We start from the raw sequence: 24,120 nt of genomic DNA, 5'->3' as shown, positions 1-24,120 counted from the left end.
CATCACCCCCCCCCCAGTAATGTGCTTTTGTACTTGTACAGCTTCCATACCCTGCTTTAATCCTGCCATTTCAGTCACCCCCCCCAGTAATGTGCTTTTGTAGTTGTACAGCTTCCATACCCTGCTTAAATGGTGCGATTTCAGGCATCACCCCCCCCAGTAATGTGCTTTTGTACTTGTACAGCTTCCATACCCTGCCTTAATCCTGCCATTTCAGTCATCACCCCCAGTAATGTGCTTTGTACTTGTACAGCTTCCATACCCTGCTTTAATCCTGCCATTTCAGTCACCCCCAGTAATGTGCTTTTGTACTTGTACAGCTTCCATACCCTGCTTTAATCCTGCCATTTCAGTCACCCCCAGTAATGTGCTTTTGTACTTGTACAGCTTCCATACCCTGCTTTAATCCTGCCATTTCAGTCACCCCCCCCAGTAATGTGCTTTTGTACTTGTACAGCTTCCATACCCTGCTTTAATCCTGCCATTTCAGTCATCACCCCAGTAATGTGCTTTTGTACTTGTACAGCTTCCATACCCTGCTTTAATCCTGCCATTTCAGTCACCCCCCCCCCAGTAATGTGCTTTTGTACTTGTACAGCTTCCATACCCTGCTTTAATCCTGCCATTTCAGTCACCCCCCCCAGTAATGTGCTTTTGTACTTGTACAGCTTCCATACCCTGCTTTAATCCTGCCATTTCAGTCATCACCCCCCCCCCAGTAATGTGCTTTTGTACTTGTACAGCTTCCATACCCTGCTTTAATCCTGCCATTTCAGTCATCACCCCCAGTAATGTGCTTTTGTACTTGTACAGCTTCCATACCCTCCTTTAATCCTGCCATTTCAGTCACCCCCCCCAGTAATGTGCTTTTGTACTTGTACAGCTTCCATACCCTGCTTTAATCCTGCCATTTCAGTCACCCCCCCCCCCAGTAATGTGCTTTTGTACTTGTACAGCTTCCATACCCTGCTTTAATCCTGCCATTTCAGTCATCACCCCCAGTAATGTGCTTTTGTACTTGTACAGCTTCCATACCCTGGTTTAATCCTGCCATTTCAGTCATCACCCCCAGTAATGTGCTTTTGTACTTGTACAGCTTCCATACCCTGCTTTAATCCTGCCATTTCAGTCATCACCCCCAGTAATGTGCTTTTGTACTTGTACAGCTTCCATACCCTGCTTTAATCCTGCCATTTCAGTCATCACCCCCAGTAATGTGCTTTTGTACTTGTACAGCTTCCATACCCTGCTTTAATCCTGGCATTTCAGTCATCACCCCCAGTAATGTGCTTTGTACTTGTACAGCTTCCATACCCTGCTTTAATCCTGCCATTTCAGTCATCTCCCCCCCCCAGTAATGTGGTTTTGTACTTGTACAGCTTCCATACCCTGCTTTAATCCTGCCATTTCAGTCACCCCCAGTAATGTGCTTTTGTACTTGTACAGCTTCCATACCCTGCTTTAATCCTGCCATTTCAGTCACCCCCCCCCAGTAATGTGCTTTTGTACTTGTACAGCTTCCATACCCTGCTTTAATCCTGCCATTTCAGTCACCCCCCCCCCCCCAGTAATGTGCTTTTGTACTTGTACAGCTTCCATACCCTGCTTTAATCCTGCCATTTCAGTCACCCCCACTAATGTGCTTTTGTACTTGTACAGCTTCCATACCCTGCTTTAATCCTGCCATTTCAGTCATCACCCCCCCCAGTAATGTGCTTTTGTACTTGTACAGCTTCCATACCCTGCCTTAATCCTGCCATTTCAGTCACCCCCCCCAGTAATGTGCTTTTGTACTTGTACAGCTTCCATACCCTGCTTTAATCCTGCCATTTCAGTCATCACCCCCAGTAATGTGCTTTTGTACTTGTACAGCTTCCATACCCTGCTTTAATCCTGCCATTTCAGTCATCACCCCAGTAATGTGCTTTTGTACTTGTACAGCTTCCATACCCTGCTTTAATCCTGCCATTTCAGTCATCACACCCCCCCCAGCAATGTGCTTTTGTACTTGTACAGCTTCCAAAGCCTGCTTTAATCCTGCCATTTCAGTCACCCCCAGTAATGTGCTTTTGTACTTGTACAGCTTCCATACCCTGCTTTAATCCTGCCATTTCAGTCACCCCCCCAATAATGTGCTTTTGTACTTGTACAGCTTCCATACCCTGCTTTAATCCTGCCATTTCAGTCACCCCCCCAGTAATGTGCTTTTGTACTTGTACAGCTTCCATACCCTGCTTTAATCCTGCCATTTCAGTCACCCCCCCCAGTAATGTGCTTTTGTACTTGTACAGCTTCCATACCCTGCTTTAATCCTGCCATTTCAGTCATCACCCCCCCCAGTAATGTGCTTTTGTACTTGTACAGCTTCCATACCCTGCTTTAATCCTGCCATTTCAGTCATCACCCCAGTAATGTGCTTTTGTACTTGTACAGCTTCCATACCCTGCTTTAATCCTGCCATTTCAGTCATCACCCCCAGTAATGTGCTTTTGTACTTGTACAGCTTCCATACCCTGCTTTAATCCTGCCATTTCAGTCATCACCCCCAGTAATGTGCTTTTGTACTTGTACAGCTTCCATACCCTGCTTTAATCCTGCCATTTCAGTCACCCCCAGTAATGTGCTTTTGTACTTGTACAGCTTCCATACCCTGCTTTAATCCTGCCATTTCAGTCATCACCCCCAGTAATGTGCTTTTGTACTTGTACAGCTTCCATACCCTGCTTTAATCCTGCCATTTCAGTCACCCCCAGTAATGTGCTTTTGTACTTGTACAGCTTCCATACCCTGCTTTAATCCTGCCATTTCAGTCATCAACCCCCCCAGTAACGTGCTTCTGTACTTGTACAGCTTCCATACCCTGCTTTAATCCTGCCATTTCAGTCATCACCCCAGTAATGTGCTTTTGTACTTGTACAGCTTCCATACCCTGCTTTAATCCTGCCATTTCAGTCATCACCCCCCCAGTAATGTGCTTTTGTACTTGTACAGCTTCCATACCCTGCTTTAATCCTGCCATTTCAGTCATCACCCCCAGTAATGTGCTTTTGTACTTGTACAGCTTCCATACCCTGCCTTAATCCTGCCATTTCAGTCACCCCCCCCCAGTAATGTGCTTTTGTACTTGTACAGCTTCCATACCCTGCCTTAATCCTGCCATTTCAGTCATCACCCCCCCCCAGTAATGTGCTTTTGTACTTGTACAGCTTCCATACCCTGCTTTAATCCTGCCATTTCAGTCATCCCCCCCAGTAATGTGCTTTTGTACTTGTACAGCTTCCATACCCTGCTTTAATCCTGCCATTTCAGTCATCACCCCCCCCAGTAATGTGCTTTTGTACTTGTACAGCTTCCATACCCTGCTTTAATCCTGCCATTTCAGTCATCACCCCCCCCCAGTAATGTGCTTTTGTACTTGTACAGCTTCCATACCCTGCTTTAATCCTGCCATTTCAGTCATCACCCCCAGTAATGTGCTTTTGTACTTGTACAGCTTCCATACCCTGCTTTAATCCTGCCATTTCAGTCACCCCCTCCCAGTAATGTGCTTTTGTACTTGTACAGCTTCCATACCCTGCTTTAATCCTGCCATTTCAGTCATCACCCCAGTAATGTGCTTTTGTACTTGTACAGCTTCCATACCCTGCTTTAATCCTGCCATTTCAGTCATCACCCCCAGTAATGTGCTTTTGTACTTGTACAGCTTCCATACCCTGCTTTAATCCTGCCATTTCAGTCATCACCCCCAGTAATGTGCTTTTGTACTTGTACAGCTTCCATACCCTGCTTTAATCCTGCCATTTCAGTCATCACCCCCCCCCCCAGTAATGTGCTTTTGTACTTGTACAGCTTCCATTACGTGGTCTTGATACTCTCTGAGCAGCCTTCATAGTTTTCCTACAACAGCAGCAGTCCATTTGAACCACCATCCTACACTTTGTACTCTTGTACACAACAAAAATGAAAAACTATTTCATACCTGCTGTACATATGGTGAAAACGACTTGGACAGAATCAAAGAAAAAGAACATGACTAGGAGTGACACAGAGGCCCCAATTGGAAGGAACAGTGCTTGCGTTGAGTCAATTGTCTGGATACCTAATGAAAGAGAAACAAAAGAAAATTAAGCATCTGAAAAAGCACATCAAAGCAGTGCTATAATAAATTAAATTTCCTTCCAACAATCCCAGCTGAAATAGTGCCCTCACTAACAGCAAGTACTCAAACCAGGTAAGCTCTTTACAGCAGCATTATTGTACATTACAAATACTACCAGAAGCCATCTACAAAGTGGCACACCTGCACAAACGAAATTTCATAAAGTCGAATCCACCCTGCCAATACTCCACCATTAGAAAACATTTTACACAAAATGAGAAGCAGAAAAGTACAGTTTTGTACCTACCATAAATGTAGATGTCAGAGAGGTATGCATCTGCAGTCCTAACATATGGGTTGTCCTGCCTCAGGCAGCCCTTCGGTCGGCCGGATTCCAAAGTCTGGGTCCGGCCTCGGCTGATGTCGCACTTCACCCGACGTCATAGCTGCTGTGAATTGGGTATAAAGGCATCAGCCGACGCCATTTTCCTCAGTGTTTCTTGCCCCAGATGCCAGGTGCCCTCTAGGAAGGCTAAATTTGGATAAATGCAAAAGATTCCAAATAGAGAGCAAACAATATAAGCATGTATATACATATATACAAACAAATACACCATAATAGATTCCCCCAGCTAGCTACAAGATGGGCAAATACCCTAGGAGTACCACAGAGGGGAAGGAGGGTGGGTAATCCTGACTGCAGATGCATACCTCTCGGACATCTACATTTATGGTAGGTACAAAACTGTACTATGTCCTTCAAGGATGCATCTGCAGTCCTAACATATGGGTAGAAAGATGATTATGGTGTAGTTAAGATCCCTTGCAAAACAGCAGTTGCAAAACCTGCTCGGGATCTAGAGTATAAAGGTAGATTATAATGCTTGGCAAATGTATGCACGGAGCTCCAAGTAGCAGCTTCTAAAATGTCTTTGGTAGCCACTCCTCGTAGGAAAGCTGTAGTAGTGGCTGTTGCCCTTGTAGAGTGAGGCCTGATGTTTTCTGGAGTTGCCTTTCCATGAAAAGAGTAACAAAATCTAATGCAATTTCCTATCCATTTTGAGATTGTCTGTTTTGAAATTGCTTTTCCTTCCATTCCTGTTGCATATGCTACCAGAAGCTGGTCAGTTTTTCTATTGCCTTTGGTCCTGTCCAGGTAGTAGCGTAATTGTCTATGTACATCCAAGGTATGCAGCAGTCTTTCTCCCCTGTTCTGTGGGTTAGGGAAGAATGTAGGTAAGGTGGATAGCCTGATTTAAAGAAACTCTGGAAACCACCTTAGGCATAAAGGAAGGATTTGTTCTCATGGACACTCTATCTTGATGGAAGATCAGGAAGGGTTGCACTGCCATTAATGCCTGAAGTTCAGATACCCTTCTTGCTGAAGTGATTGCCAGCAGGAAAGCAGTCTTCCATGATAAGTATTGCAATTCTGCTGTTGCTGCTGGTTCGAAAGGAGGAAGTGTCAATTTTTCTAGCACAAAGTTCAAGTCCCAGGCTGGTAATGGTGGCTTCCTAGGAGGCTTTACATGTTTAATTCCTCTCAGAAACTGTCTGAGCAGAGGATGTAAGACAGGAGGATCTAAGTCGTATTCTGCTGAAATAGCTGATGCATGAATCTTAATGGAGGAATAGGACAGGCCTGTGTGGAAGAGCTCTGCCAAGTATTCCAGAATGTTGGCTATGTTTACCAGTGACACATCTTCTCCTTTTGCAGTACTCCAAATGAGATATCTTTTCCATTTTGCTGAATAATTTTTTCTTGTTGAGGGTCTGCGAGCCTCAAGGATAATGTCTTTAACCCTTTGGGATAAATTTGGGTTAATTGGTCTTATGCAATGTTCCAGGCAGTCAGCTGCAGAGTTTTCAGGTTTGGATGCAGATTGTTGTTGTTCTGTGTTAACAGCAAGGGAACCAGGGGTAGTGGCCATATTTGTTTCAGAGACATGCTCCTCAGTAATGGGTACCAATGTTGCCTTGGCCAGTCTAGAGCTATCAGAATGATCCTTGGACGGTCCTCTTTGATCTTCAATAGCACTTTGTGCATCAAAGGAAGTGGTGGGAATGCATATGCTGTCAGGTTTTTCCAACTGAAGGATAGGGAGTCCACCTTCCAAGCAAGTGGGTGGTACGTCCTTGTGCAGAATTTCTTTAGTTGGTGAATGCGTGGGGATGCAAATAAGTCTATTTCTGGGAGTCCCCATTTTCTTGTAATGGTTTTGAAGATGTCCGAATGCAGCATCCATCCGTGGGCATCCGTGGTAGTCCTGCTTAAAATGTCTGCTAGGATGTTTTCTTTTCCTGGTACAAAAATTGCTTTTAACTGAATGTTGTAGCTCAGGGCCACATTCCAGAGATCCAGTGCCATCCGGCAAAGAGGATACGAATGTGTGCCTCCCTGTTTGTTGATGTACCACATAACTGTGGTGTTGTCTGTCCTTATCATCAATAGACCTTGTTGAAGGAATGGTCTGAATGCCTGAATTGCCAGTTTTACTGCCAGCATTTCCTTTAGATTTATGTGTAGGTGCAGCTGGTTTTGAGACCATAAGCCTTGTATGCACTTGTCCAGCATGTGTGCCCCCCAACCGAGGTCTGAGGCGTCTGTCGTGATGGTTTGGCTTGGTTGAGTACTGTGAAAGGGCAATCCTGTGTTTGATTGACAAGCCTGAGCCCACCATAGGAATTCTTGCTTCAGATGGTTTTGCTTGGTTAAGGCCAAGAAGTAGAGAGGTAGCTGCTCCTGTTTTTCTACTGTTAGGAATGCCATTTGCCTTGATGTGTCCAACTCTGCACCCAAAAAGGTTATTCTCTGGGATGGTATCAGTCTTGACTTTTTTATATTGACTGTGTATCCCAGGGCTTGTAGCAGATAAATGACCCTTTGTAAATCTTCTGCTAGTTTGCTTTTGTTGTCCGCTTGTATCAGGCAGTCGTCCAGGTATGGGTAGATTTGGATTCCCTGAAGCCTGCAATGAGCAATTACTGATGCCAGGCATTTCATGAACACTCTGGGCGCAGCAGATAAACCAAAGGGCAATGCTGAGAATTGATAATGCTCTGATCCTGCAAGAAATCTGTGGTATCTTCTGCAGTTTGGTCGTATGGGGACGTGCAGGTATGCCTCCTTGAGATCTAGAGTCACCAGCCAAGACTCCTTGCCCAGCATGGGAAGAAGCTGCTGTAGGGTCAGCATTTTGAATTTTGGAACAATGAGGAATGTGTTTAAAGTGGACAAGTCGAGAATAGGTCTCCATTTGCCTTCTTTTCTTGGTACCAGGAAGAGTCTGGAGTAAAATCCCTTCCCTTGCTCCATAGATGGTACCTTTTCTACAGCTCTCATCCTTAATAATTGGGATATTTGTTTTAGTGCTTCTGTCTTTTGATTTGGAGGTAGGTTTTGCATTCCTCTCTTCCCTGGTAGAGTATGGAAGTGAAACCTGTAACCTTGGTCTATTATCTGTAAAATCCACTTGTCTCTTGTGATGTAATGCCAGTTTGTTGTAAATAAGGCTAGCTTTCCGCCTAAGGGTGCTTGCAGTTGTTCCCTGGTAGGCGGTGCCAGAGCCAAGTCACTGTGATTGACCTGTAGTTGTGGTGGTGGCTGTGTCTGTGGCTGTGCCTCGCTGGTTGTTGCCCTGCCACTGACGTCCTCTGTAGGCACCCCTGGATTGGTTTCTGCCTGTTGAACGCCTATTCCTGCCTCTCAGTTCTGGAGGAGTCTGGAAAGGACCAATTCTTGGAGGGCCAATTCCTGCTAAACCTTGGGGGTTGGACCTGTAAGAAATCTTTAACTGTTTGGACAGATTTTGCCTTTTCTTCCATCTTCTTCAGCACTTGTTGTGCAGGAGAGCCAAACAAATTGATCTTATCCATAGGAGCATCTAATAGTTTTGATTTGACATGGTCTGGTAAGGCCTGTTCTTTTAGCCATGCATGCCTTCTGATGACTGTGCCAGTCATGGCTGATCTAAAGGAAGCCTCCAGTGCATCATAGCCGCATTTTAGGGAATGGTTACTGACTTGTTGAATGTTATGTACCATTTCCTGCACATATTTTTTGTCTACTGTTTCATCTGAGGACACTTTTTTGGTTAACTGATCTAGCAAAAATTCTTGATACTGCATCATGTGAAATTGACAGTTCAAGGCCCTAGCTGAAAGAGTAGCAGAAGTGTAAACTTTTTTACCCCATCTCTCTAAGGATCTGGATTCCCTTTCAGAGGGGAGGGGGTTTTTGGCAGAGGTGGCTGCTACAGTCTTAGGCCCTTGGGAGATGGTCTCTGGATCTGCAAGGGGAGCCTTATACAAGTGGTAATGTGTGTCCGGGACCCTGTAGTATCTATCGGGCTTAACAGGGGCCGGAGGCAGAGAGTCAGGAGCAGTACAAGCATCATTAAATGCATCTACAACAGAAAGAACTGGAGGAATGGCTAAAGGCCTATGTTGTGGTAAATGCAGAAAAGTTCTAAGCCTTTTTCTTGAATCTGAAAAATCCTGGCCCTGCCACTGAAATTGTTCCCTCATAGCACGCAGGGTTTCCCCAAAGGAAAATTCCTCAGGCGGAGAGGCAGAAGGAATGGACTCTTCACCATCAGAGTCTTCATAAGGGGAGTATGGGGCCTCTGGAGGGTCTGTATCATTTGAGTCATCAGAGGAATCATCTGTAGACACTGGCTCGGGGGGCTCTGCTCTAGGCCTCTTCTCTGGAGGCGGGTGAGAGGCCCTGTCTGGTTGAGGTTGTGATCCTCGGATTAAAGAAATGAGATCCCCTGCTAAACTAAGCATTTGTGAACTAGAGCTAGGTCTGTGAGAGGGGGGCTTAGCAGGCACAGATTTAGTAGTTTTAGCTGCTTTAGCCCTGGCAAAGGCCTTAATGGACATGGCTGCAGGTGGCCTAGCAGCTCCACGTGCAGGGGTTCAAATATCCAAGGGAATAGTGTCTGATAATTCCTGTGAAACTGTAACAGCAGGTGGAATATCAGAAGCCGATTCCACGAGGTTGGAAGAGGCCTCGGCACAAGGAAAGTTTTCGGCTGAAGGAGGAACCGCTTGCTCGGTTTCAGCCGAAACCGAGACACTCGCGGTTGACTTAACCGCGGTTTCGGCCGAAACCGCAGACCGCGAGCGTCGGTCCTTTTCCTTGCGTTTTTTAGATATTTGTGAAGTCGGAGGATCCGACGGCATAATATAAGCAAAATCGGAGCCGAAAAACTCCTCAGCAAACTCCGACCGACGTCTAAGCATCCGCCAGTTAAAAGAAGCACAGGCTAGACAAGCTGCGACGTCGTGGTCTGGGCCTAGACAAGGTAAGCAGTAAGAGTGGAAATCTTTATGAGGTATTTGTTTCCCACAAGTTAAACAGTTATTCACTTTTTCTGACATCGGCTGAGGCAAGAAAGAGTCCCCAACGGGGTACTTAGCTTTTTAGAAGTCTTCCAAGTAGTATTCGGTAGTAGTAATCTCTGGTTCTGACTGACCGGCACTTGCGAACAGCTTCTGCTTCGGGCGCCACGCGGCAAGAAAGACTGAGGAAAATGGCATCGGCTGATGCCTTTATACCCGAATAACTGCAGCTATGACGTCGGGTGAAGTGCGACACCAGCCGAGGCCAGACCCAGACTTTGGAATCCGGCCGACCGAAGGGCTGCCTGACAGGACAACCCATTTGTAAGGACTGCAGATGCATCCTTGAAGGACAACCCAAATGTGATGACTGCAACAGTGAAACAAGAAAAACATCGGGATTCCCAGCATCCCATTCAGCCAGCGCCTTTGACAAAGGGATCCACAGCATCCCATTCAGCCAGTGCCTCTGACAAAGGAATCCCCAGCATCCCATTCAGCCAGCGCCTCTGACAATGGGATCCCAACATCCCATTCAGCCAGCGCCTCCGACAATGGGAACACAACATCCCATTCTGCCAGCACCTCTGACAACGGGATCCCCATCACACACTTCGAGGCTCAGTTTGCAAACGGATTCACAGCAGGCGCTGAACAGGCAGGTTTGTATGCTGATAATGTGCCCTTAAATAACAACATTTTTAAAGTAGGTGTGTGGGAGAATTAGGCTGGAGTTTTTGACAACTTCAGCAAATGTTGATAGTCATATGCTGTCTGGTCATGCTGGGGGGATGCAGAGAAATGTGCTGCTAGTCCAAACAGAACAGCATCGAGTTTCAGTGGTCTAGGAGGAAGGGACTGACAAGTAAGCAAGAGGCAGGTACTACACTGGGTCAATATTCTTAGTGTTAACGGATGTGACACCAACAGACACCCTTAAAAGTGTTATAAGTACAATACTAAATTAGATGACAGAATGCAAGGACAATAGTTTGAGTTGGGTAATGAGAAAACAGGACTAAAATATGGGCTACAGACCTCAGAAATGTCCCTATTTTAGAGGAATGGTCCTTTTCAGGCCTAGCTCAGGATGCCCCTATTTTTGGAGGCATATCCCCATTTTCAGCCTTGACTTCTCACACAAATTTCTTAAATCCACTCATACGTGATTTTTGAAGTTGTCTAGTACACAGAAAACCACTCTACATGACAAAGTACTAGTGGCAAAAACCAGCACTTTGTGTTTTTGAGTTGGGTAATGAGAAAACAGGACTAAAATATGGGCTACAGACCTCAGAAATGTCCCTATTTTAGAGGAATGGTCCTTTTCAGGCCTAGCTCAGGATGCCCCTATTTTTGGAGGCATATCCCCATTTTCAGCCTTGACTTCTCACACAAATTTCTTAAATCCACTCATACGTGATTTTTGAAGTTGTCTAGTACACAGAAAACCACTCTACATGACAAAGTACTAGTGGCAAAAACCAGCACTTTGTGTTTTATTTTCCTCACAGCAGGAAAAGTGGTGTTATTTGGTATTCAGACTTTATGCTAATTAGATGTCCAGATTTTTAGCTGAATGTCCCTATTTTCCAAGGGCGGTTCCCCATTTTCAATGTCTACAAGTTGATAGGTATGGCTGGCTGGGAGGCTATAAGTAAACAGTAAAAGACAAAAAATGGTATTTGAGGCATCACTTGTAACTTGTTGCAGGTAACAGATTAACACACAATAACTTGTACACCAGTTACAGCAGCTGTGTTCAAGGGCCATTGCTCCAAAGGTACTTTAACAATATGGCTGCAAGTTCAGTGCACCCAACAGCATCCTAAGAAAAACAGTCACAAGTTAGGCTTAAACATCCAGTGTCAGACATATTACAGCTTTATTACATAAAATCCAAGAAAAGTAAGCGCTTTCGCGTGCTGCCAATGCACGCTTCTTCAGACAAGTTTTCTTGACTATAAAGCCTTAGGTTCTGCAATGTTCAGCACACCATGGTACGGACAGCAATCTCGAAAATTTGGTAAAAGGAATTAGCTGAAATGTTTCTGGTAATCCTGTTTACTAAGTACATAAAGGACAGAGTCATCTACATATTGTACAAGTTAAGCTTGGAGAGAAGCAACTCAAGTAAACCTGTCAGTCAAATGTCTGCAAAATGACAAGGAATCACACTCTGAGATGGTCATCCTATCTTCTGAAGCAGTGCGAGTCTTGGACAGGATCTGAATCAAAGTGCGAGACTCTATCCACTGCTTTTGTAAAGTCCAGGAGGCTAGCCCTTAATCTTTTCCCCATATTTTTCATGTCAACACTCAGTGAAAGCCAGCAGTGCTGCCTCAGAGCCATTAACTGAACAAAACCCATTACAGCTAGTGGAAAGGAGACTGCTTATCCACAGCCAGGCAAAAATCTGCCTGTGGATACATCTTTCTAGCATTTTGGAGGAGTGTAACAAGATGGAACCTGGACAGATAACGGTATAGTCTTTACTGAGGACAGTAACAGAAGATTTTCATTTCACTGACAGTTTCCACTTGCAGGTCAGCTGATTAAAACAGCAATTTCCTCAGCAGCTTGACTGAGGGTCGGTATGTGAACATCAAATGCTGGACACATGGTTTAAGTTCAGATAGGAGCTCACATACTACTGCAGTATGTGCACTGTTAAACCAAAAAGTCTGACTGTAAAAGGGTTGGTGGATGGAAGGTAAGGCAGCACAACTCAAATTACAATTCCACTGGTGTACAGGCTGAAAAAAATATATACATTGTTTTTAAATACTAGAACTGATAAACTGATTCCTTAAGTACTCATTTTGCTGGGCAAGGGTAAGCTCCTCTTAGACATTAAAGATTTGTAATGCACAAAAAATACAATGAAAATGTGTATGTGATGTAAAAAAAATATAAACTGCAAAAGGAATCTTAGCTCACAGGAAAATTTAGAATTTTTTTATACTTACTGACTTGTTCAGAATGTGCATGCAACTGCTGTTTAATCATAGGTGTGCAACTGGAGTTACTGAGGCACAGACTATTCATACAGCATTTCCTGAATGTTTTTTTTTTTTGGGGGGGGGGTTGGTGTATAAACGCTTGTGGTTCTTGTTTTGCTCATCACAAAAGAAAGCTGTATATTCTTCCTTCTGCAATCAATTTGGTTTTGCTCGGTTTCCAGTGGCTGCGTAGTTGACATTACCAAGGCTACAATGTGGCAAAATATCAGCCAATGACAGCCTATATGCAACTGAATGCTATTCAAACCTTTACTTCTGTTCCACAATGGAAAACCCCTGGCCCTGGCCCATGTTGTCTGACATTCACAAATAAGGGACCAGGTCAGGACTAATGTTTGACAGGAGGAAGAGGTGCTTCCTGGGTCACATCTCTAATTCCAATAAGCTGGTAAGCTAGACTCCCTCACACCTGTCTTGACAAATGTGAAATTTAGATACTTAAGGATCTGACTTTTGGTCCATTAGGCAAGCTAATGAGTCAAGGAATGGAGAGTTTGCATCAGAAGCAAAGAAAAAAAAAAGGAATGCAAGTGCCTGTATCTATGCAGCTCAAGTGTAAGAGGGACATAAAACTGGTTACCAAGAGATCAGGCCTAATGACAAAAGTAGTACAAAACAGATTATTTTTGTGTAACAAACGAACAGACCCAGAAGTGACTTCATATCAAGTGACTGGCTGGAGGAGGTTTGAAGGTAGAGTTAGCAGAAATGTACAAGGTGACCAGCACAAGCAGTGAGCGTACACAAAATAAGTGAGATTACGTCCAAGTCACCATGCACATGTTCTAGATAAGGTGCTGACACTGCACAACTAAACCAGAAAAGCAAGTAAATTACTACAAATTATAACCCAAAGTGTTGGATGTGTTTTGTAAACATGCTTTAGAATGGTATTTCCAAGTTTGTGCGTTGCTACTAATTGTGCAAAAGGCACAATGAAAAGCATTAACAAACACAGCTAACTAAGCAACTCATCATAAGCCCTGGCATGAACTAACCAAACTGAAACTGCTGTGCACTGTGTAACCTAGTATTTATTTCATACAGTATAAATGGACAGTGCAGAGGTAGCGTTGTCACCTCACAGCAAGAGGTTCTCCAGTTCGATTCTCGGCTGGGGTGCCTTCTGTGCAGAATCTGCATGTCCTCCCTGCGTTCGTATGGGTTTCCTCCGGGTACTCCCATTTCCTCTCCCGTTACAAAGACATGCAATCTGGAGTGTTTTTCCCCGAGCCTCCACTGAAAATTGGCTTTGTTCCAAGTCTGACTTTCCCAGTTAACAAATGTTAAATAAATAAATAAAATAGAATTCCATCTTAAGGATTGGGTCATGACTGCTTAGATCAGCTCACCCACTAAATGGTTAACAAAGAAAAAGCATTTTGGGACATACAAAAATGGAGACTGGCCTCATAAGATCCCCTATGAAGTTAGAGGCCTAACACAAACACTGCTTTAGACAGCACACAACATATATGTAACTACAAAGAACAGGGACAGTGGACTGCCCAATTCTAAGTGCTTCATTTATACTTGCTTCCCTGTGTGATTGGCGTTAAACAGTTTCAGTTTACTGTACAGGAAAGACGCATACAGAAAGGATATATTTACTGCTGGTTGTGCAAGACTTCCAAATGATGAGTGGATAACAGAAGCCAGACAAGATTAGGGAACTGGGACTAAAGCTACAACAATATAACTTATCAAGCTGCCTACTGTGGTCATCAGGTGACACTGAAGTGGATTATGTGGCAATGTGGCAAGTGATTACAAAATCTGACTAAAGTTAACATTTCGAAGCCAAGTCACTGGCACGAGTTAATACTGGAGCAGATAAATAATTTGTTGCTTCCCCCTACATCTATACCCTGTTACACAGTAATGTCAGAAAACATTTCTTCTTTTTTTTTTAACATTTTATTGCATTATCACTTAAGACATAGGCAAATAAAAAACAAACCTCCTTAAAATCTTCACATTTAAACAATCCAACATTACATAAAAGGATAAATTCCGGTCTTCCCCTAAACCTTACTCTGCCTCCAAAACACTATTCTGCATGTACTGCTCTCACAATTTACTTTTTTATGCAATTTGCTCCTACCCTTTTCTAAAAGATTCCACTTCCAGTTCTTTTATCTCGGTTAGAACAACCACTACTTACACAGTTGGGTTTGGGCTTCAATTTCCATTTTCTCATAATTGCTTTTTTGGTAGCCACCAGAGTTCAACTTAACAAGGACTTACTATGTCTAGGCAATTCAGATTCTGTATCCCAGTTCAAAAAATCCTTTCCTTAGTTAGACCCATTTGCCACTCCATTATTTCTAAGAGTGCTCTAAGCAATTTTTAAACTCTCAACACATGTTCCAGGTTACGGCTTTCTTCCTCACACATCCAACATTTGCCATCTATCTAAGGAAAAAATTTCTGGAGTCTGCATGCTGTATAAACACACATGCAAAAACTTTCAAAACTCTGAATCTTCAAGACTTAGTTGGGTATTTGGGATGTCTCTTCCAGCCTCTAATTCCTATAGTTACCCTGTAGTATTTTATATGCCCTATTAATTATCCCCTTAACTCACTGCATACTACTTCCAGGTGTTTCTGCAGTTGCATCCTACCCACACCTCTGGGCACCAAATGTTGCTTGATCATATTCGCATCAATCATTCCCAAACAATGCTACATAAAGAATATTAAAATATTTCATCTTAAAGCTTACACAATGGAAAACTGTACTGATATGTGACCTCTAGCTAGTACAGGTAAAGATGTACAGTGAATACAAAAAGTGTACACACCCCTATTAAAATGCCAGGTTTTTGTGATATAAAAAATGAGACCACAATAAATCACTTCAAAACTTCTCCCACCTTTAATGTGTTGTATAACCTGCACAATTCAATTGAAAAACAAATCTGTTGGGGGAAAAATATAAAATGTACAATAAGCTGGTTGCATAAGTGTGCACACCCTTAAACTAATACTTTGTTGTGTGCACACCCTTAAACTAACACTTTGTTAAAGCACCTTTTGATTTAATTACAGCATTCAGTCTTCTTCGGTACACACCTGCCATCAATTAAAGAGACTCTGATTAACCCCAAATAATGTTCAGCTATCCTAGTAGGATTTTCCTGCCTTTACTCGGTTGTCTGCTACAGCAAAAGCCATGGTTCGCAGAGCACTTAACAAAACATCAAAGGGATCTCACTGTTGAACATTATCAGTCAGGAGAAGGGTACAAAAAATTTCCACAGCATTGGATATACCATGGAACACAGTGAAGACAGTCATCAAATAGTGGAGAAAATAAGGGACAACAGTGACGTTGCAAAGAACTGGACGTCCTTCCAAAACTGATAAAAAGACCAGACAAAAACTGGACAGGGAGTCTGCCAAGAGACCTACAGCAACACTGAAGGAGCTGCAGGAATTTCTGGCAAGTACTGGTTGTGTACTACATGTGACACCAATCTCCTGTATTCTCCATTTGTCTGGGCTGTAGGGTAGCAAGACAGAAGCCATTTCTTACACAGAAAAACATCCAGGCCCAGCTAAAATTTGCAAAACAATACATGGTCTCCCAAAAGCATGGGGAAAATGTGTTATGGTCTGATGAGACCAAGGCTGAACTTTTTGGCCACAATTCCAAAAGGTACATTTGGCACAAAAACACTTTGCATCACCAAAAGAACACCATCCCCATGGTGAAGCATGGTGGTGGCAGTATCATATTTATCATGTTTTGGGGTTGCTTTTCTTCAGCTGGAACTGGGGCTTTAATCAAGGAGGAGGGAATTACGAACAGTTCCAAATACCAGTCACTTTTGCCCAAAACCTTCATGCGTCTGCTAGAAAGCTGAAGATGAAGAGGAATTTTACCTTTCAACATGACAATGACCCTAAGCATACATCAAAATCAACAGAAGAATGGTATTACCAGAAGAAAATTAAAATTTTGGAATGGCCCAGACCTAAATCCAGTGGCAGCTCGTGATATCGGACTGCAGACCACCCAGCTGTGAACCACAATGGTACAATCCGATAAATCCTCCTAACCTCGCATAGAAAGTGAATCCGGACAGCTGCCTTACCAGTCCAGATTCAGGAAAGGCAGCAGACTGCTGATGCCCCAGAGTCTATGTGGTGCTAACCACATAGACTGGAAGGGGATCGGGACTGCAAGGTCAGCAGTCTTGGAAAGTTCGCAAACAGGAACCTGGAAACCAGAAGTGTGTATTCTGGCACAAACGCACACAAGCTGTTTTGGATTATTTCACAAGCCGAGAAACTCGGGATGGAACAGCTTTGGATTATCTTACAAGGAACAGCTTGGATTATTCAGGATGGAAGGAACAGCTTGGATTATTGCAGGTACAGAATGGTGTGTGTGTGTGCGCGTGTGCGCAATGCCCCAGTTGATTTATACTGGTGGCTATAGAGAGCTCAGGATATCTGCTGGTGGTGGTTAGAGAACACCTCAGGCTTGAACCTTGTACCCTAGGGTGCAGGTAACAAGAGCCTGAATTCCCTACTCACCACCATTTGTGAAACTTTTGCAGATTTTTGCCTCATTTTGTTCTGCTCCACAAAAATCTGTGGTTTCTGAATTTTTAATTCCTTAAAATAGTTAATGGTGCAGGTGCAGTGGTAGCATTGTTGCCTCACAGCTAGAGGTTCTCTCGTTTTATCCTTGGCTGGGGTGCCTTCTGTATGGAGTCTGCATGTCCACCCTATGTTTGTGTGTGGGTTTGCTCTGGTGTCCTCCCCATGTTACAAAGACATGTGTCTGCAGTATTTCTCCCTGGACCGCTGCTGAAAATTGGCTTTTGTTCCAAGTTGGACTTTCCTGGTTAACAAATGTTAAATAAAATTGACAGGCATTTGAATTTCAGACTTCATATTCTTCAGAAAGCACATAGTAACACAAAACCTTTTATTCTGCCAATTTTCTACGTTTATAAGATGAATATATGTATCCCTATTTTTGGGACTGTATTCCCCCATTATTGGCTTTGTCCAGGTTTTTTGTGCTAAGGTTGAGAGCTATGGTGAGAAGTGAATTCAATGAATATGCTTGAGGGCTGTATTCCCCCATTACTGGCTTTGTCTAGGTGTTTTGTACCAAGAGGTTGACAGCTATGGTGAGAACTGAATTCACTAAATGGTAGCCATTTAAGTTTCGGTCTTCCTCTCTTTCATAAAACAGCTGATTTGGCATAGCAGCATGTTGCTCTGACTGTTTTGCATAGGGTCCTGGGTTCAAGACTTGGCAGAGAAATGTGTGGTGGTAAAACAGCATTTTATATTAGCAACTTTTCAAGATAATACAAACAATGTTTAAAATGTGTCCCTGGTTTTTGGGCTCCCCCCCCCCCAAAGTTTGGCTTTTTCCAGATTTCTTGTGCTGTGAAGTTGAGAGATATAGTTGACTGTCAAACAGATTTTACAAGGAGCTGAGAGCAGCAGGGGAAGAGAGGTTTAGTGCTACTTACACGAAGTTTGCTTGCACTGTTAGAGTACTGCACCCACACACTTAAAAACATGTTTAAAACATCATGGCATGATGTTTCCTACACTAACAGCACTCTGGGATTATTTACAGGATTTTAAATATTTTTATATGTAATTCCAGACCACCTGGAGGCTGGCATATTGACGTGGTTGGATAAATCAAGTTGCCATCCAATATCCCAGAAATCATTGTTTGGCTCAAAAATGTTACATCATGCAGGCCTCCGTTTCCCTAAAGTTCCTGTCATTTCATAGATGTTGCATGCGTACAAAGTACCGAGTAAAATAGAACAGTGTAAGTGACATTCCCTGCTGCTGGATGACTACTTAAGAGAGAAACAGTGCAAATGCCACAGAACACACTCAAAGTGCTGTTTACTGCTGCCTTTTTTTCTAATTTAGTTTAAATGGCACTAATTTGTGAGACAATGAATTCCAGTCCATTTACTTCTCCCCTACCCTATAACACTTAGCTTCCCTAGCGGTCAAAGTCCTGAGGGTAATTTTACCTGGTAATTCCATTGATTGGCAGATCTCAGCAGGGTGCTTGACTCGTGTAATTTAATCTTTGCTCTAGCATTTCCTTTGTTAGAGGGGACATTTTTTTGCTCACTATAGCCATGGCCTTACTTGACTGCAATCACATCCAGTAAGGTCTTGAACCAAGGAGCTAAAGAATAAAACATTTATACTATTAACCAGTTTAGATCTTAATTTATGTGTTAAGGTACCACTTCATGCTTCCACCTTGTTAAAAATTGAGATTTACATGTGCAAAGTGTGTTGGTATGCAGTGTTTGCCTTCATATGTTTTTACTCCACCAGTTGATTTGCAAAAAAAAAAAACCCTTTTGCAGTGTCCCTGGATTTGTCTTCGTACAAACCACATTGCTATATTTTCCCCTTCCTTTTTCTTGTGTCCAAAAATCACTTATAACAAAGTAAAATTTTTTTATTGATTTATTTTTTTTTTTAAATAAAGGACATCAAGGTTAACTTACCTTGAATCAGATAATGGACGCCACTGCAAAGAATCACTGTTGAAATATTTGTGCATGGACAAAATCCCTTACTAAATCTATTTACCAGCCTCCAGTTCAACTGGTGCTATGGCTTTAATATACTGGTGTGCTTGCTCATGCCTTCCAAATATCTCCACCATTACATACAAGTTTTGCAGTGTAGTAACCACCCGACATGCCCATACACCTTTAGCCATCAATATGCAGCTACTCCTGTTCATGTTATTATGTGAATTCATTTTCAGACTTAAGGTGTGGAAGCTCACTGAGGTTTTACAAATACTTTTTGTCATTATTGATTTTGAGATGCATTTGTATTTTTGATTATTTGTTCATGGTCATGTTTCTTTAAATTTTATCAGGTTTGGCGCCTTTTTTTAGTTAAATATCACAGCAACAGTCTATTGATTGTATTTTGGTCTGAAGAAGCTATTATAGCGAAAGCGCTCACCATCCTTGCATTTTGTCTGAATAAACCTGCTTTTACTAAATTAAGGATTTCGTAACTTTTATGTCTGACAGCATTTTGAACTTTTTGGAAACCTCACCATTGTTTTGCTCTATGGACTCTTTCTACATTTTATTTGGTTCCTGGTTTTGTCTACAATAGAGCATTAACTCCGTTTGAACTGTGTTTTATTTTTTATTTTATATTTTTGCATCACATTTGTGTGGCTATTTTATATTTTTGCATCACATTTTTGGTCCATTTTTCATAAAATTGTTTTTTTAGCAAATTAGTGGCAAATCATTAAAGACTGAAGCTAGAAAATAATGACAAACATTTGAGTTTCAGATTTCATACCCTTCAGAAAATTCATACTAGTGCAAGACCCAAAGTTTATAAGAGCAATATTTAAAAACTGTCCTTATTTTTGGGCCTTTGTCCCACTTCTATGTATGACCTTGTCCAGATTTCTTGCTCGGAGGTTGAGAGGTATGACAAATGTGTCAGGGCCATCACAGTCAGCCAGAGACATTTCAAATTGTGACATACTTGTTGCACCCCACTCCCCCATGCAGTGACTCTGGATGTGTCCAAACAAGGCAAGCAGTGTAAGTGCGCAGAGTATCCCCCCATCCAAGGTAGACACAAGTACTACAGTGGCTGTTCATCTGTCCTTGCTTGATTTTGCAGAAAGTTCTGGTTTTCTGTCATAATTTTATACTGTTGATTTATGCTTCTTATTCAGAAAGTGCCCGTTGCTCTGTTTAAGCAGCAATGCTTTCATGACCATCAGGTAACCTTGTCAGATTGTAAGATGCAAGTAAGCTTTAATAAGCATACTGTTAAAGAACTACCAACACTGAAAGCCTTTTTTTGTTGCCATGCAGAGAATACTTGCATAACTAGATAACGTATAAGCCTTGGGTATTGAAAAGCATATGACAGTATTTGTAATAAAGGACAGGATTACAGTATTTTAAGAAGCTCATTACCTTTGTTGGAGACTTGCAGTCATCTTTGCAGGCTTTACCCATAAACTAAACAGAATGCCAGTCTATCATGTGTGGTCCATAACATGTGCAGTAATCCTTTAAGCAATTTATCTTGAGCTTGTTTCTTGTTCACTTTTTTACTTTGATCATGTTTTCACCATGAAACAAGTAAATAGTAGTCAGGCAGCAGGTCTTTTCTGGATAAGAAACATTTTTATCAGTGGGGGTATCAGAGATTGCTACTTTCAGCATGTTACTTGGTACTTTTATAAAGCTGAATATAAAATAATTAAAACTGCAGTAACAAGGAGAAGTGGTTTGAGCTGAATGCTGCTTGTTTCTTATACTTAACTGACTGGCATTCAGTAATGTATTTAAAAAGTAATTTATTTTTTCATGCCTCAACCGTTTTGTTTCCATCTAGATTATTAAGTATGCGGTCATGCAGCCAATGCACTGAAATACTTTTTTTCTTCTACACTTCATTTTGTCTTGACTGGACTCTCATAACAACAGTTTGGCACCCAGGGCAGCATATTTAAAGTTCCAGTTTTTGTATTTTTGAGCATAGCCCCTCCCTTTTCTAGTTGGCCACACCCCTTCCCATTGGTCCCACCCATTCAGCTGTCTCCTGCAGCCCCCCTTTGATTTGAAGTCAACAGCTGCCACTGCTTAAATCCAATAGAAAATCTGTTGGGTGACCTGAACAGGGCTGTGCACAAGAGATGCTCTTGCAATCTGACAGATTTAGAGCACTTTTGCAAAAAAGAGTGGGCAAATATTGCCAAGTCAAGATGTGTCATGCTGACAGACTCCTACCCAAGAAGGCTGAAAGGCTGAATGCTGTAATAAATCAAAAGGTGCTTCAACAAAGTTTAAGGGTGTGCACACTTTTGCAACCAGCTTGTTGTACTTTTTTGTTTTACTATTTTTTCCCCTAACAGATTTGTTTTTCAATTGAATTGTACAGGTTATAGGTCACATTAAAGGTGGGAAAAATTTTGAAATTTTTTATTGCCGTCTCTTATATCACAAAAACCTGGCATTTTACCAGGGGTGTGTAAATGTTTTATATCTACTGTATTAACTGCTTATACAGTCATTTATATGGTCATAAATGCCATGTTGCTCTAAATATTTTAACCAAGTGGCACAGACAAAATTGCTTAGCCTTATATTAAACCACTAAGGTGAATGAACAAAATGCTACTGAAAGTATGTGTATAACTTGGTGGTTGCGGAGATACAAGTGGTTTACAAAATTATACACAATAGTTACTGTATTTATTGTAATATGCAAAATCTAATTTAAGACCTAGAATCCTAAAAATATTACCACTATAAAATGGTTTGTGCTGAATGGTTTGACATCTACATTTCTTTAATAACGCCCATTTCCAGACATATGAACATTTGCTTGAAATGTAAGGACACTGTGATTATCAAAAAGCTTAGTCTCTGCCCACTAAATGTTACACTGCAAACTTCAGAGCTCCACTGGAGGGAGTAAGTTAAACAGCAGCCTCTGTTCTAGATTCATCTCAAAACTCTACCAGAGTAGGTCTTTCACTTAGGATTCTCATAAGCCGTTTTTTCTTTGCTTAGACTCTGATATCAATCCCTTAGAAGGAAGGCAGTCTCTAGCCTGCAGTCCAACTGTCTTTGTGGTCTCTTCTCACTATATTACCTTTCTCCTTCTAGTTATTTGTGCCCAATACCCTGGTTCCTTTGCCAGTTTTCTCCAGTAAATTCCAGCCTCTCTTGCCTATTCTCTGTACCCTTAACTGCTGTCATCCCTATCAGCAGAATCTCCTTTCTCCATTCAAATGTAAGCTTAGAAAGTATCAGTACTCCAAGAACTTAATATTGCGTATAGCTGTTTTTCTCAAGGTTTTGCATCCAAAATCCCAATCTCTCCTTATTTCTCAACTTTCCCCTGTCTCATCATTCCTTTCCACTCTGAATTGTACCTTTCTGCTTGTGTTATGTATATGTGCCTTAAAATGGGTAGCTGTAAAATATCCATTCAAATCAGATAATCCTAAGCCACCTTTGTTCTGCTGAAAGATCAACTTGTCCCAAATTACCCTTGCCCTCTTCCCCTCAGATGAAATCTTTCACTCTTACTGTCCCACATTGTCTCCTCTGGTTGATAAAAACATACCTGACCTGAATATAAAACTAAAGGAACTAAACATTTTCACTGCTTGTACCTTGCTATCCATACAGATTCCATTTCTCAGTTTTTGCCTTCTCTTTTTAGTCTCTTCCCATATATCCTTAGCTGCCATTAACAGAATCCTTCTTAATCCATGCTCCTAAATACCTCATTTTATTGCATCCCCATAAATATGGGTACTGCTGAACTCAATTACGTGCGGGTACACTGTCTACAAATACAACCTTTTAGTCCTCAAAAATGTTACATCCCAAAAAGAATCCATCTCAGAACATTCCAAAACACTGTCATTCTAGTTTTATCAGGTGCAAAATTACTGTAAATAGTCAACTTTTACTGTACCAATTACATCTTTGAATCTGAGTCCCTTATTTTCTGTTTATATTTAGAGCCGCTGGCAAAAGGCTAAGAGGACACCTCCCCTTTCTAGCTCCTCTGTTCAGATGCAACTTAACAGGGAATCCCTCCCACTTACTTTCATCTCTGAACCCTCAAATCCTCGTGATTAACATTACTGTATAAAAAAATCAAAATGTTTCCTACTCAAAAATCCCAGCTTACTCTGTCGAATGCTTTCTCTGCGCCAAAGGATCCACCACAGACAGTGGTATTCTTACACACTGCTTCCCTCTGGATCATCAATGTTCTATTAATATTGTAAAAGGTTTGCCTCCCCTCCACAAGACATTGAACCACATCTTTCAATTTTGGCACCACTTTTGCCATTCTTTTATTACAAACATGAACACTTTATAATACTCATTTAAAAATGAAATGGGCCTAAATGAAGCTGGGTCTGATGGGTCTACAGCCACTACAGCTTTCTTCCAGGATGTTGGTGTTTCCCCCTCCTTTCAAAATACTGTTAAAACCTTCCCAGTCTCCATCACTTTTTTCCTCCTGGCTTCCACAGGAATACCACCTATTCCTGGAGGCCTTCCTGCAGACTGACTATACACATCACCATTTTTTTAACCTCCTCCCATTTTTGTTAATTGTTGAGCTTCATCTACCTCTAACAATGACAAACCAAGTCTTCCATACATTATTTCCATTTGTGCTTTTTCTTGATTTCCATATTTGTCTGCTTTATACAAGTTTTCATAAAATTTCCACATCATTTGTAATATCTGAAAAGGACCTCTTTTTTGATTACAGGCTTCCTATGTTAAGAAACAACTCTACTTCCTATTGACTAAGTCGTCATGCTAAAAGGTTTTTGTGCAGTGGAATTATCAAAAAACAATTGCATACCAGCAATCTGTCTAAACTCATGCATATTAATCGAGATGCACCTTTTCCCTTTAGCACTCTTTGCACCTCCTCTTGTTCTGCAAGATCCTTTTTATTCTGCAATACTTATCCTTTGTCAGCTCTCTAAATAATTCTTGCTTTTCTTAACCATATCTTTTTCTTCTATTTCTACCCCATTTTTCAACTCCACGTTCATTTTATCCCACTCACTAACTATAACTTCTGAAGAAATTTA

The 24,120-nt window shown here is 41.9% G+C and overlaps 1 protein-coding gene across 1 annotated transcript in view; it reads right to left on the bottom strand.

Annotated features, from left to right (window-relative positions):
* SPPL3 (signal peptide peptidase like 3) overlaps positions 1–24,120 on the bottom strand; it is a 1,529,337-nt gene that overhangs the window by 822,763 nt on the left and 682,454 nt on the right. The window contains exon 4 of the mRNA XM_044069819.1: positions 3,980–4,099. Coding sequence (XP_043925754.1) covers positions 3,980–4,099 — 120 coding nt within the window. The remainder of the gene's footprint in view (positions 1–3,979; positions 4,100–24,120) is intronic.

This window comes from Protopterus annectens, chromosome 4.part0, assembly GCF_019279795.1.
Source record: "Protopterus annectens isolate FY-2018-M chromosome 4.part0, PAN1.0, whole genome shotgun sequence".
In the NCBI taxonomy this organism is placed as follows: Eukaryota; Metazoa; Chordata; order Ceratodontiformes; family Protopteridae; genus Protopterus; species Protopterus annectens.
Note: the sequence above shows the minus strand (reverse complement) of the source record. Positions and strands in the feature narration are given on the sequence as shown.